Source organism: Ostrinia nubilalis, chromosome 20, assembly GCF_963855985.1.
Source record: "Ostrinia nubilalis chromosome 20, ilOstNubi1.1, whole genome shotgun sequence".
NCBI lineage: Eukaryota > Metazoa > Arthropoda > Insecta > Lepidoptera > Crambidae > Ostrinia > Ostrinia nubilalis.
In genome coordinates, this window is record NC_087107.1 from 11,862,830 (window position 1) to 11,879,016 (window position 16,187).

The 16,187-nt window shown below is 35.3% G+C and overlaps 1 protein-coding gene across 3 annotated transcripts; it reads left to right on the forward strand.

Annotated features, from left to right (window-relative positions):
• The first annotated feature begins 911 nt into the window (after positions 1–911).
• LOC135081656 (chitinase A-like) lies at positions 912–11,826 on the forward strand. 3 transcript variants are annotated; one of them, XM_063976420.1, is made up of 2 exons: positions 912–1,057; positions 10,021–11,826. In XM_063976420.1, exon 2 carries the CDS (start codon positions 10,028–10,030, stop codon positions 11,687–11,689), a length of 1,662 nt encoding a protein of 553 aa, XP_063832490.1. In that variant the 5' UTR covers positions 912–1,057; positions 10,021–10,027; the 3' UTR covers positions 11,690–11,826. The 3 variants fall into 3 exon arrangements, with proteins under 3 accessions (XP_063832490.1, XP_063832488.1, XP_063832489.1); XM_063976418.1 differs by having other exon boundaries at positions 912–1,031; XM_063976419.1 differs by lacking the exon at positions 912–1,057 and adding an exon at positions 8,504–8,547.
• The last annotated feature ends 4,361 nt before the right edge of the window (positions 11,827–16,187 follow it).

The window sequence follows — 16,187 nt, forward strand, 5'->3', positions numbered from 1 at the left end:
AACAATAATATCCAAAAAAGTTAGTCTTTTCTTAAGGATTTCCTCTAATTTATTAATTATGCACGAGCGTGCGTATAGTGCACTTAGTCCTAACACGCACAATAGTGCGGGTACTTTTCTGAAAAATTGGAAAGTCGGAAAATTTTTATATTATTTTTCTTGTCTTCCTTATGGACCAAATGTTACATAAAATCCGAAAAAACATAAATTGGAAAAAAATTTTCAGGTCTGAAAGGGGTATTGTTTTTCGGCGAAACTTTCTATCAGCCAACTAAGATACTTGGCCTAGAGTTATTTCGTGCTTACGTTAATAAGATGACGTTTATTGTCCGTGGTTTTTCTTTTCACAAAGGTTTACTAAACCTTTGTTTGTCACCTGTCATCCGCTTTGCAATGGAGGGAAGTCGAACCTTAACTTCGAACTCCTATGTTCTTCTGATTAATTTCGTTGCGGGTCCAATGACAGTTTAACTTTCCCCCGGGACAAACTTGACCTTCACTGGTTGGGTTTTTTATAGGCGGACAAGCTGTAGATTCTGGCTACACAGGAGTTGCAGCGGTGGGAACGAGAGGTGGGAATAGTCCCGTTTATGTTAATCGATGCTTCGATGAACAGTTTTATCATCATCATCATTTCATGTCATCGTTGGGCTGTCAGCGACTTTAGTTCGTTTACGGATCTCCTCATTTCTGATTCGATCTCACAGTTTCAGTTTAATCGGCGTTATACGGTCCTTTTCTAATATACTCGTGTGATACCCTCAACAAAGCGATTCTACAATAGCCCAAGCAAAGTCATAGACAAAAACTAGTAGCATTCCACGACTCGCGTACCGAGTAGCAGAATACGTGCCAAAATGCCTCCGCACTTGACATACAAATGGGCCCTTGTTTTCCTGGATGGCTGTACTCTAGTGTTAGTTGCGCCCGCGCATCGCACGCAAGCCCTAGTCGGGAGTTGCGCACAGACAAACCATAGACAAAGTGCTGAGGGACTGGTGATTTTTTTTTTATTTGAGGAGGTTTTGAAAGTGAGTTTGCTGTTCCAAAAAGTTTGGTAAATTATGAGTAATTATGATTGAGTTTTTAATTTGGACATTGTTGAGTGTAATAGACAAATCTGCCAAAGGCATGAATAACATACAGTTTTATTTAGGGATGATTTTTCAATCATCGATTAAGTTTTAACTGAAGAATCACTTTGGGACATTGACAGTGTCAGGATGGGAAATATGTTATGGCAATTTTATTCTTCAGTTAAATAAAGATATCCGACGATTGAAAAATCTGCCCTTAAAAGAATAACATTAAAGGTTTCTTAAATATGTGTCAAATTAAAAATTCTAATAGAGGTAACAATTAATTAGTATCAAACAAAAACAACGTTAAAAATCCATTAATAAAAATCGTTAGCCCAATTTACGGTCAATCAAAATGATATCAAAGGATTGTTGTTTACATTTTAAAAAACAACATTTTAAAAATTAAAATCAAATACAAAGTAAACCAACCTACAGTTTGACCCAATAAAAACTTATCAAAACAAAAACTGTTATGTGAAAGTGCGAAAAGAAAGTTTTTTGTTTTTATTCAAACATAGTATTCCTTTTTGCTTCAGTTTATGCGTAAATAATAAATATTCATTGAAAATGCTAAAAATATCAGTGTATTTCAAACTGTGCAACCGTAACAGCAATATGGCAAAATATACTAAACAAGTTTTTATAATTTTATTGTTCGCAAGACCTCAACGTGAAACTTTTGAAATAAAATAAAAAGTGCATAATACCAAACGTTCCAAAGAAAAGAATACTGGCATCTTTTAATGCAGCCAGCCAGCTTTCAGACTCAAAAGACCCTGTGCCAGTGCTAGAGAATATAAAATTCAAAACTAGAACACAGAACAGAAGCAATTCTAATTTCAAAGGATGATGGGCAGAAATGTATGGAAAGTGGTACCCGCTCCAATAGCCATAACCAATATATATTTCAAAAGGCCTTTAGATGTTGGAAAATGTCTGCTATGGGGCCAGTTCTAATTCACGTTTTGAAAGCAGTAATTCCACTAAGTATTTTATATGAAAGTATAACACAATCATCCATGTATACGAGTATGTACTATGACTACAATCTATTAATATAACTAAAAGAAGCATTGAAAAGGAAAGGATTATACCTACGATGGACTACCCAAGCTATTAGCCCTTTATTCGCTTTCATCATCATCATCATCATGATCATTTTAGCCATAAGACGTCCAGTTGAACATAGGCATTCCCCAATGATTTCCACAATGGCCGGTTGGTGGCGGCCTGCACCCAGCGCCTTCCCGCTACCTTTATGAGGTCGTCGGTCCATCTTGTGGGTGGACTTATTGGGTCTTGTGGGTTTATTCGCTTTAGCAACCCATAATAAAACCCTTAGGAAGTAATAAAACTCCAACCCCTTTATTAATAAAAGTTACACCCTAGTTGAACTCTGGCTTAAATTGTCATTTGGTATGGAAATGTCATTTTAATCCAAGGTTCATCCTAGGGATAACTTTTTATTAATAAGGGGTTAGTAGTTCTTCAAATAAATACATTTATTTCACAATTATCCCTATCAATAATTATAGAGTTAAAGAAGTATGCTGGAGCAGTAAACCCTTCATGCCTCGTATAACCTACGTACCATACGATGGACACGTATGATACTTCGGTTACACAAAAAGTATGTTTATCTTCGATCGCAACCAGATCTGAGGCTGGTGGCCATAGTAAATGTTGTTCGTCTTGTTAAGACCTTTCAAATGACACTACAAACATAACTATTGGAGCCGGGGACCATTTTGCAAAAAAGTATGTTTATCTTCGAACACAACCAGATCTGAGGCTGGTGGCCATAGTAAAAGTTGTTCATCTTGGTAAGACCTTTCAAACGACACTAGAAGCATATCTATTGGAGCCGGGTACCATTTTGCCCATTGTCCTTTGAATTGAAAAGGAACCCTGTAAGCAATCTCGCCGCGGTCGTTGGACGAGAACGAAAAATTCACACCAAGGAATTCAAAATTGGAACTTCTGTATAACGTTACTTTACCGTTACGTGTCCCTTCGAAAATCGAACTTTTTTTGGAGCGGAAAAAACTGGACTTTAGCGTGCAGTATTTTAGGTTTTAAATGTTGGAATATTTTAGTGCATTTAATGGCGTTGATACGAGCGTCGACCTAAAAAAGAGTAGTATTTTAAGTTAAAAATCGTTCATTATCTAAATAAGCAAATTAAGAGCCGTCTTAATTTAATGGTGGACTGAGAGGTTGACAGAACGGTGGTATCTTTTTATACTTATTTTTGGCCTGATTTAGTGATGGATGGTGTTATGCAAATAACGGCATGCGATGATCGGAGCACGATTAGCGGTCGAGTTATTTATGCATTGTTTGTTATGGAGAGGTTGTAATTTTAAATTGATAATTCAAAAAGTGGACGATATAAAAAGGTCCATTTTAAATTTTACAAATACTTACCATTAAATTATAATTATTAGTTTTACTAGTTTTGCTAGGAAATTAATAAAATTAAAAGATGAAAATTTTAATAAACAATAAATAGGTGTAATATTTTTCTATCTTGTAAATACAGGAGAGGCGGGAACAATAGGTGGGATAGGATCCGCTTTGTAATTTAATAACTATGTTTATATTTTAGTTCAATATTTTAAGTAGAGTACGTAACCATTTTAAAATGTTACTATGTCATTCAATATAGACCAGTAAATATCAGTGAAAGTATTTTCAGAATTGGATCACCATAGATTATCTACACGTGGGTACATTTGAATATTTAAATTCAAATCACTTACTGGCCCGGTTATAATATTGTCATATCCTTAACCTACTTTTTATGTGTTTAACATTTCTATACTAATATTAAGAGGAAAGAGATTTTTTTTATTTGTAACGAATAAAGTAAAAAAATACTTCACCATTATCTTCCATTGTTTGTTTTATGTCACCTCCTGTCTTATTTGCTTTTTTTTATTTACCTCTTTTGTCTTTTGTGATGTTTGTGACTTTTTTCCGATGAACATAGGCATATTTTTTTTATTAACAATCTTTAAAATATTTGTTCTGTGCGAAGTCGGGATGGGCCGCTAGTCTAGTATATTTTAACAATAACAAAGAGAACATACTTACCTAATTGTATTTTTGACACAGATATTTTATAAGTATGTCGTCTATGTACAGACGAATGAGAATTTCAAGCTAAAGTGGTACTTATGTAATGGTAATAGATGCTATAGTTCAGTAGGCTGTACTGTACATTAGTGTACACTCGCCCTAACCTTTGCCTTGCACTATTCGACCCGATTCCGCGGGTCGATGACACGAACTTGAAAAAAGTCCGCCATTGTATGCAAATGTACAGTCCACCTCGCATTAATTTGCTTATTTCTCCTTAAAACAATCACTGTAAGGACCATATTAGATTTTGTAACAGCTTAAAGACACCTACGTCGTTAATAAAATGGAACACGGTTTAAAATTGTATTTAATACGCCAAAACAGTTTGCGGTTCAACCATACATTGTATCGTGACACATTTCTTTGTAGGAATTTGAATTTTATTGCATTTAAGTGCAATAAAGTTTTGACAGCGTGATTTAAAAGCCTATTCATTCCGAAAATACAGTTTACAGTTTAAATTGCAGAAGTAATAACTAATAACATGTGCAAGATATTTTTACCTTTCGAAGTGAAATGTCCAAATAAGTTTTTACTTAAAAAACTCGACTCAAAGGCACGCCTTCAACAAAATTGGATTCATTCAAAAATTCAAAGCAAATACGCTAAAATGTTTTATTCATTCATTAAAAAGCTCTAAATTAGATTGAAAGAGCTTTCTAAGTTAGTGGGCCGTGTTTTTTAAGACGTAAATGCGATGACACATTATTTAAATTTTATTTACATGTTTCTTAATGAGTCAGCTATTTTTGTGGTTTTCCTCTTGTTTTTTTTAACAAAGGACTTGTTAGTGTAGGTCATGTACTTAATTTGTGATCCAAATACATTCTTATTTTTACTGTCTTAAAAAAAGAGGTTATCTATGTTCTATGTTTCATACCAAGTATTTTTATGTAAATTAACCGTAATGCCAATTGTAAAAGAATTTTCAAAATTGTTTTTACCAACTTAATCTGGTACTCACAAGTTTAAAAACACTGATTTCTAGTATTTTTTTTATGATAGCCATTTCTTGGTTAGGTACATGGGCACCGTATAACCGTAGGCGAACAGGTTTAGGACTAGAAGACGAATGAAAAACCTTAAACTTGCGATTCTATTTTACTTATGAGAGACGATTTAGTATCGTGACTTTTTGAAAACTCTTGAAAAGGAGGCTGACAATGGTGACTGAGTTTCTTGCGCTGCTTCTTCTCAGCACTGGCCCATTTATTGTCCCGAAGCAGTGGTAGGGTTAATATTGGGACGTGTAAAAGTGCTTTTTAAAAGCCTATTTGCAAAAATAAATGAGTTTTATGAGTTATTAAAATCACTTATATCAAATTTTACCTGTTAGACTTAATCATAGACTAAAACTGCCTCTAGCTTTCTTGTTTCAAACAACAATTCTGTCAAAAAATTGGTGCATGAACAACACTGATTCACCCCGCCACACCTTTACGCGGCTTACTGTACTCCAAATCATTGTTAATTGTTTGATTCGATGACACATGGCTTTGTGTTTTCGATATGTATGTGGGGCAGTTATGTAGAACGGTGGAGACTATGTTATACTGCGACTTTGCATGTTTAGAAAAATAGGCTTATCGAAAAAAGTAATGTTTTTTTTGCAATAATAAGCAAACGTCCTAGTCATTGCACAGTATTTCCTCGTATTACAAAACAAAATTCGCCGCCGCGTCTGTCTGTCATTCAGAAACTACTGAAAGGATTTTCATGTGGTTTACACTTACATATAAATATTTGCTCATATTTGGTCCTAATATCTTATGTAGGTAATTTTTAATACTTTATTTAATATGGATATTTTTTTTGTAATAGTTGAGACAAATCCAATTTATTTGTCAAACCTTTTTAATATTGTAAATATTTGTATAAACACAAAGTTCATTACCGGACTAGCTAGACAATTCTTCCACATTAACATAAATTATGTAACTGTATCATTATGCTAGCATGAAATACGGGCGAAAGCTACGGATTCCACGCAAAATGTAGTTATGGAAAGATAAGCGCATTTGACATACACAGACACACATTGTACAAAGGAATTTATATTTGAACTGGCTTTTGCTCGCGGCTTCGTCTGCTGTTTTTTCACTGAAAGATTTTATTGCGGAACTTATCAAGTACCTAAAGCACAATAAAGCTAGTACCCATAACCCAAAACTACAATCACGATAAACGCATACGCAACGCAAACAAATGAAGATAGGTATTATGGTCAACACTATGGAGCGGAGTAGTTGGTACTAATTTTCAACCCAAAAAAAAATATTATAGGAATTTTAAAGATAAAATACCTATTAATTTTCATTTTTCAATATTTTATGATAGTTACAACGATTATTATAAACCCACTAACCTGCGCAACTAGGATCGTCTTCGTTAGGTAGGGTAGGTACCTACGGAGCGATGGCACTATGATACACACAGGGTAAAACGGTCGAGTATAAGAGATCCCCTTGAATGCTTAGAAAAACCGTTTTCAAGAGCACATTTATAGTTTTCACAATGCACATCACAATATTGTAGAAAGAATTCACAATTCAGTTTTAAAAATCACAAGAAAATTTTCGGTTGCAGACTGTCATAAGAATGACTTGATTTTCTATTGGCCAATCGGATTGCTTTAAAAAGATGACTAGCGCCATCTTTCCCGGTATTGAAATTACAACGAAACGGTGGAAAACCAATGAGGGTTTTCGCGATTGAAAAATCCGCCAGATGGCAATACGTAGACGGGAGGTCCAAATGCTGCATGATTGGTGGATTTTGACATATCTGTCAATGTCATGTCAAAAATAACCAATCATGCAGCATTTGGACCTCGCGTCTACGTATTGCTATCTGGCGGATTTTTCAATCGCGAAAACCCTCATTGAATGTCAATTGGAAGTCAATACAAAAATTATTATTAAGAGATAATTAATTTAGAAATTATTATTAATAGAAATTACCTACTTACCAATGAAAAATATTATTATATTTGGCTACTAAAAATTAGTAGCTGACGCAGTTTTCCATAGTGTTTGCAGTTTGTAGTCTCTACACAACCTAACCTTTGGTCTGATCATCACTTTCCATCAGGTGAGATGCAGGCCAATAGTTGTGGATAAAAAAACTGTGGAAAACTGCGTCATCTATGCGAGTTATGCTAAACTAACTTAGTGCTAAAAACTTAGTTTACGAGTAAAACAAGAAACCTTAATAAGTAATAGTATAAATGCGAAAGTAACTCTGTTTGTCTGTGTCACGCCTAAACCACTGGACCGATTTTGATGAAATTTGGAATAGAAATAGTTTGAGTCCCGGGAAAGGTCATAGGACCGTTTTTCCAGAGGTTTTTATCCCGGTTTTTGAAACAGGGACGCGCGCGATAACGTTTTTCTGTGACAGATAAAATTTCACGCAGGCAAAGCCGCGGGCGGAAAGCTACCTAATAGGTACTTTCTTTAGAATAAGGAAATAGGGAAAATGCTGTAAAATAATGAATCATTCACTTTCACACTTTCCTGCCACTGAAGAGTTTCATACTTAATGAATCATACATAATATTATGTAGGTATCATGTACTCACATTCCCAGGAAATATTAGTCTAAATAATTAAAATATTTAATCGGTGACAGTAATGTTTTAATGAATAATGCGATGAGAATTTAGAACATATTTTATTGGGAGCAGCTTAATTAATGTTTAAAAAAATGTTTAATTATCAAAGAATGTGAACTAGATCATCAAAAATTAGTCTAGATTTTTTTAATTCAATTCTTAATTTGATAAAAATTTGAAAATTTCGAAGTGGATGCTGGATATCTAGAATCTTTTCTTTCAGTAAACCTATTCATAGAATGTTAGAATCGATAAATCTTATTTTTACTCTGTATTAACTACTTACTTCCCGCGGCTTTACTTTTGGGTTCAATCAAAACCTAATCTGAAAAATTAACTGAAAAAAAGCTTAGGAAACAAACGTTTTTTTTTTAAACTGAAAAAATATACCTCTATTTCATGAAAAAATATACATCTTTTTGAAAAATCTGTTGTAGGTATATCTGTTAATATCGAAATTAATTAATGTAGTTCAGCAGTGTAGAGTTGTAGCCCTGAAAAACATCCTATGTACTTTAGAAGTACTTTCGCATCGTATGTAATATTATAGAACGCAAATCCAGAAGTGATTAAATCCTGAAATAACTTGCGGATTATTATCTAATAGCTGATAAGATTATGTAGTAACTGATAACGTTATAAAAGTAAGTATAAGGGCACTATACTCGTAGTTAAGTATACGTTCTGTCATCAGTAGAAGAAATCACTGTGAGTTGTTTGCACATTTAATAACTGGTTTGTAAATAAAATACATAATAATATGTACTTTGTTATCATTTGCATTGTTATGAAAGCATTACAGTCATAATATAATTTATGGATTTCATTATTTACATTTCATGAAGTATAATATTTATTACCATTATCCTGGATATTGGTAATTTTTACATTCTAATACATATCTTATTTATTTTGCTGTTGCTTAATAAACTAGATTAAATCAGGTTTGTAGATTTGTGTCTTTGTTTTTCGTAGAGGCGTGCAGTGCATATAAACTGCCTACTAAAACGATGCACTATTGATTAGAATTTTTGGTTTAAAATTTGGAACTAGGTAGGTACATACGATCAGCAATATAAGTAGTAAACTTTAGTGACATGTCAATATAAGGAAATTAGTTTTTAGGATATTTTTATGGGGAATTAAAATGGTAGAGTCGCTAATTAATTATTGTATGATGCAGACTGTACTACTTCTAACTTGAATTAAAACTATATGCAGACATTCTGCTTAGGTCATTGAACTTCGTTTGAAGATAATATCCAAGTTATTAAAATGATATAAAAATATTTGGCAGAGTTTTTTGGGCACAAGAGAAAAAAACTAAATCAAACTATGAAGACGTTGCATTTGATCCCTTATTTATCTTTTTAAAATATCTTTTGTAATTAAAAAAAAAAAATTCCTCAAAAAAAAACGCAATTGAAAAGGGTTTAGAGATTGTAGAGAATAAACATGATTTCTAACTCAAATAATTAATTTAATTGTTCTATTGTAATTAAAGGTTCTGGATATTTTCTATTTCTTAAAACTGCATTATGGAAATGACATTAGAAGTTAATTTAAATCAAATCAAATCAAATCAAATTCGTTTATTCGTGGAACATAGGTAAATAACATATTACTTAAATTATTACTATTTATTAAAATTAATGCCTCCACGAACTTTGATAAATCGAAGTGTTTTACGGAAATGTTAATAAAACTGATGATTTCTAGAATAAATCTGTGTGGAGCATTTTTTGTGGTCTCAATCTCTTTTATTTAAATGTTATTTTAAGCTTCGGAAATATAGGTAAGATTTAGATCTACATCGATGACACACGAAAAATAAACAGATAAACATATGTACGTATGAGATAACATGACTACACCCACCTTTGACTCACCGGTTCATTAGACTACTCGTAAAAACTTCCAAAACAATTTATTAAAAAACAATTAAAATATCTGTCACCTTGACCGTCCTATTGACCGGGATAAAAAACGGTGCTAACGATTTTTATTAAGCACTTCAAAATCATTCCAGTATCGGCATACTGTACAATACGGGCTCCTCTGTTAGCGGTTGGCCTACTATGGCTGCGTATATAAAAGTTACCGCCGAGGTGCATAATCAGTACGGAGGTGACGCCTCCATGTGAAGCCGTGCCCAACTTGATATTTTTGTTTTCTTTTTAGTACCACCATGGGGCGGCTTGGTATAGTAGTGGTTGCTACGCTCGCCTTAGCAGCGGCTGCGCCCCCTGGCAAACCCTCCCTTGGCTGGGGAGAACGCACCTTCGCAATCGTCGAGGTCAACCAAGCAGCCACCGCCTACAACCAGTTAGTCACCAAGAGGGACTCAGCAGATGTCTCAGTAACGTGGAACGTGTGGTCCGGGGATCCAGCGGACAAAGCCAGAGTTCTCCTGAACGATAAGGAGTTCTGGTCGGGCACTGGAGGAGCAGCCGGCTCCGCTAGCTTCAAAGTCAAGAAGGGAGGCCGATACCAGATGGTCGTCGAGTTATGTAACGCCGATGGGTGCAGCCAGAGCGACGCCACCGAGATCATAGTCGCCGACACCGACGGCAGCCATTTGCCTCCTCTAGACTACAACATGGGAGAGAAAAACAAGCCTTTCAAGCAAACTTCGGGGAAAGTCGTCGGAGCCTACTTCGTCGAGTGGGGTGTCTACCCCAGGAAGTTCCCAGTCGACCGCGTGCCAATCCCTAATCTCACTCACCTGTTGTACGGTTTCATCCCAATCTGTGGTGGTGATGGCATCAATGACAGTTTGAAGGAAATCGAAGGCAGTTTCCAAGCTCTGCAGCGTTCATGCAGTGGCCGCGAAGATTTCAAGGTCTCCATCCACGATCCGTGGGCTGCTCTCCAGAAGCCCCAGAAGGGTCTGTCATCCTGGAACGAGCCCTACAAGGGTAACTTTGGACAGCTGATGATGTTGAAACAAGCTAAGCCTGACTTGAAAATCTTACCCTCCATCGGTGGTTGGACCTTGGCTGATCCCTTCTTCTTCTTCACTGACGAGACCAAGAGGCGCCGTTTCGTCGCTTCAGTTAAGGACTTCTTGCAGACCTGGAAATTCTTCGACGGCGTGGACATCGACTGGGAATTCCCTGGTGGTAAAGGTGCTAACCCCAACTTGGGCAGCCCTAAGGATGGAGAAATCTACGTGCTCCTGATGAAGGAACTCCGTGAAATGTTGAATGAGCTCTCAGCTGAAACTGGAAGGAAATACGAGCTGACTTCGGCTATCAGTGCTGGATGGGACAAGATCCAGGTCGTCGACTACAGCGCGGCTCAGAAGTATATGGACCATATCTTTTTCATGAGCTATGACTTCAAAGGAGCTTGGTCTAATGACACTTTGGGACACCAGGCGTCTCTGTACGCGCCGGACTGGAACGAGAAGGAGACCTACACGACTGACTTCGGCGTCCAGTTCCTATTGGCCCAGGGTGTGAGTCCTAAGAAGATCGTAGTGGGTGTTGCTATGTACGGCCGTGGTTGGACGGGAGTTCATGGGTACAAAGACAACAATCCTTTCACTGGGAACGCTACAGGGCCTGTGAAGGGGACGTGGCAGGATGGTGTGGTGGACTACAGAGAAATTGCCACTGAGATTGCTCAGGGAAAATGGGAGTACCATTATGACAAGGTTGCGCAGGCGCCTTACGTGTTCAGGCCAGCTACTGGAGACTTGATAACATATGATGATGCGAGGTCAACTATTGAGAAAGGCAAATATGTGAGGGCAAATAAGCTGGGAGGTCTATTTGCGTGGGAGATAGATGCTGACAATGGGGACATTTTGAACGCTATGAACATGGGTCTAGGTAACAGCGCGTGATTGGATATTGTGATAAAATGCTTGTGTAAAAAGGTCTCAAAATATAAAAAAATGTGAATGTATTATAAGGTGATAATGTGTTCCACTGAACTGCGTCTGATTAATAATAAGGATAAATTAAAAATAATTTAATTTAATGTTGTTGTTTCATTTTAAGCGTAAACACAAAAATAACGAATTAGTAATATCAGGTAGGTCTATAATTAATTTATGAAATGTGATATACCAGTGAATATAATATAGTAATTATTGCAGAAAAGTAAATTAATTTATTGCTAACTATTTCATGTCACCAAATTAAAGCAAGAATAGTTGGAATTGGCTTGATTAGCATCAAATTAATAAAATTAGCAGTAATTCAGAAGATAGCGTGTTTGTTAGAAACTTGTTATTATTTTATTTCTTTAGATAGTAAAAGTGTGTGTATATTAGAAGGATATTTAGATTTTCATGAGACTACACCGATAGGAATTCAATGGAAGGTTGAAGAGGAGGTCTATGTTCGAAGACGAACCCCAGAGGCTGCTATAGATAGATGGATAGATAGATATATCTGTATATATGTATGTATGTATGTATGTAGGTATATGTATCTTAAATATTATATCAATTAAAAATTTAACTTCAATTTTAACTTCTACCCTTCTACCTCTACCGTGAGGGTAGCTTAGTAGAGCTTTCTGCATAACCCAGGGGTCGACTGGCTGAGAATGCTCAAATAGCATTAAGTCCACCTTTTGTACTATTTTATTGTGCAATAAAGTTTTATAATAATTATAATAATAGATAGATAGACACCAATTTGACAACTGTAACAATGCAATAAAATGCCGCGTGCAATTTTATAGTAATCTTTACTCAATTTTTGGTAAAATAATCTAACTGGTTGTAAAAAATAGTTTGGCCAATAATGTAAATATTTATTGAAATGATACATTTTGGACAGTGATATTTTGTTGTGTAACAAATTATATTTTGATACATAAAATTAATGGAAATTTTACATCACAATCAATATTACTCACTGTGTTTTGTAGCTGTGGATTGCTATTTTTGCGTCTTGAAGACAAACAATTTTAGTGTTGAATGACAAATAAGTATTATAATCAAATCTATAAATAATGCAAAGGATAGCAGCCAGACTGGTCTTAAAAACCAGTTTCATTAGGCGATTATTCTTTTTATTTGGACGCTTGCATCTCGCTAGCTTTATATCTTAGACAGATACCTAGTCAAGTAAAGTTTGTAAAATTAAATCAGTTTAGTGACATTTCTGCTGTCACTTTCTGCGATAAATTATTTATTTTATTCATAAAAATGTATTACGGTCATTTCTATTTAGTTTGTGTGTATGGATAAGAAATCAGAAGTCAGTATTTATTAAAAACTGGACTAGAACTGTGTTAGTCAGTTGACTTAAAAATAGTGACGTCACAATCCTCTATTTCCAATTTCCCTTTCTTTACTAGTTCTAGCAGGCCTGTTCATCTCCGCGAGTTTTATCGAAAACAAAACACGCACGATGGCCCACCTACAGGATACTATTCGACAAGGCCTCACATACGAGCGAATATTGACTCACTCTCTTAAGTTGCCTCAAGACACTGAGAGGTAAATAAGTAGTTAATATTATTCATGATAATTCATGCTAAATCATGTATTTCCTCCGCCATTTTCCGCAGTTTGGCACCTCACGTCACATCATTTTACCGAAGTCAGCCCTATAGCTTCGGCGCAGTGCCGATCACTGACGTTTGTCAACAAAATGGTGCTTGACTCTTGAGACAGGCTAAATTACACCATATTGTTAATGACATTGAGCATACATTTTTTTAAATACCTTCGCGAAGTAAAACTTCTGTACGTAGTACTTATTATTATTCTGTGGTTCTAGTGCATAACATAGTCATTGCCTGAGGTATAGGAGCGGCACGGGAGGGGTGACATTGACATATTAGGACGTGACAGAGCAACCTGCAGGTCTCCAGATTTCTCATTGGCCCTAGAGCAATTCCAAGTAAGTATAATAAATAAAAGCCTAATTAGAGTCATCAAACGTCTCAGTCATTAATTTAGAGCCACTAGAACTTCATAATTATGTGTTGTTCTTGTGTGTAGACAGATCGGGATTATTCCCACCTCTCGTTCCCACCACTGCAACTCCTGTGTAGCCAGGATCTACAGCTTGACCGCCATTAAAACCCAACCAATGAAGGTCAAGTTTGTCCCGGGGGAAAGTTAAACTGTCATTGGACCCACAACGAAATTAATCAGAAGATAGGAGGAGTTCGAAATTAAGGTTCGACTTCCCTCCATTGCAAACTATTGACAGATCATAAAAAGTAAGCATGTCTATTGATTGGTGGTGTCAACATGGCTAATAAAGCCCTTGAGGAGTCCCTCTTCAATTTGCCTTTCGCTATACACCTTTCACACTATCACTTCTAACCCTCGCTCGCACACTCCCCCTTCCTACATAGCTGCCATTGCTTTTGAAGGTTCTAAAAAAACGACGCTTTAGAAATTGGTGCTGTCTTTATGTTACGTCCAGTGGCCAAATTTTTGTCAAATAACGATCCAGCCATTGATGTATTGGCTCCAAGACTAGTAAGTAGGTATTACCAATGTGGACACGCTCGAGCGAATTAAAGTAATATGTTATAACGTGAAATGAAAAGTCACATCCTGAAAGATGTTTTTTATTTACAGGGATGTCAAGGAAACAAAACACGAACTTCTGAAAAAATGTAAGAATGGAAGAATCACATACCTGCTCTTTTAAACTTTTTATGATTTTTCCCAATGGGTTTGCTTTTAATCTAATAACATCCGAGAGTTGTACTATGTGTAGGTAGGTGATGTTTAGTTTATCTACCTAATTATGCTTTAATTCTTAATCAAAAGCCAGAATTTTATAAAATCGGGAAAGCTGTAAATATTTTTACTAATGTTCTGAAAAAATATAAAACTGAAATGAGAACTAAGTGCCTATTCTGAAACCAAAAGCAACTTTTACTATTTAATTCCTCCACTAAAGCTTTCGTTTCCTCTTGTAGTTACCTGAAAAAGCTCAGTAATTATTTCAACACTGCTCCAAATGTAACAGCTAATGTTTTTAGGCAGCTCTTTGCGTTTGTGTTAATATAGGCGCTGGTTTAACAATATGAATAAAAGTAAGCCTAGGCTGTTTTTAAATAAATAATTTACAACTTTTTCGCAACAGTGTTATACAGGGTGGAATTTTGTAATGCCACCTGGAGGGAAAGTACTCTTAATATTGTAGATAGAAAATTTCTCACAAAGAAAACATTCCTTTATTTTTGTAAAGAAATAGAACTGCATTCAAAAATTTCCAAAAAATTGCTTGCCATACCCGGGAATTGAACCAACTAAAATCTGTTAAAAATTACACCCTGTATTTTTATTGCATCGATCGTTAGGGTTAAGTATAAGGATTAAATCTCTCTAACAAAGTTGATAAATCAAATGAAAGGGATACCATGAAATCTTAAATTATTTTAATTATGTACAGAAAATTGTATGGTATGGTAGTAAATTTTCGAAAAAAATTCGAAAATCTTTGAATGTAGTTCTCTTTCTTTTCAAAAATAAAGGAATGTTTTCTTTCAGTAAAATTTTCTATCTACAGTATTAAGAGTACTTCCCCTCCAGGTGGCATTACAAAATTCCGCCCTGTATAATTTTCTTTTTTCCTATCTATAATAAATTAGGGAGTATTGTTTGTTTTCTTGATCACGCTAATCTCAGGAATTACTAAGATATTTTTGTGCTGGACAGCCCATTTATCGAGGAAATCTTTAAGCTATTCACATCACCCCAAAGTCAATACGGGCGGAGGAGTAAAGAAAAATGTTTTGTTTAAATACCAGTAGGCACTAAGGCTGGTGGTTCTTTGCAGATTATAATACCCTGAAACTGAAGGTATGTCAACTATTTCCCACATCAGTAAACGATGATTGAGAGCTGAACCAGATGTCAAAATACCCGCATTTGAGATGATAACCAATCGGAACTGTGTCGTTGTAGACAATACGCATTCTAGTCCACGATTCAGTCTTTAGTATTGTGGCCAGGGAAACAGCGGAAAATGTTGCTACTTAAATTGAAGTTTTTTTTTTAATAAGTAGGCACATAAATTGTCCCAAATGAGCTGTATTTGCAGCAGAGCCAAACATCACGTTGGGAACTTGGGACTATAATTCGATTTTTTTTTATGGTTTAATGTTATTAATTTAACATAACTCTCCCCTCAGGATAGATGGTAATTTATGAAATTTTAATTTGAACCAACAATTTTTTTGAATATTCCTACGTAATATTTTCTAAATAAAAAATTTTGGACTTTATAAAATTTGACATAGTAAAACGATGCCACATGATAATTTTACAAATTAAATGAATATTATGAAAAGTAAAGCTAAAGTTTAATTTGAGAAATGAAACAGCTTTTTTACCAATCAAGTATAAGTAGTTTTAA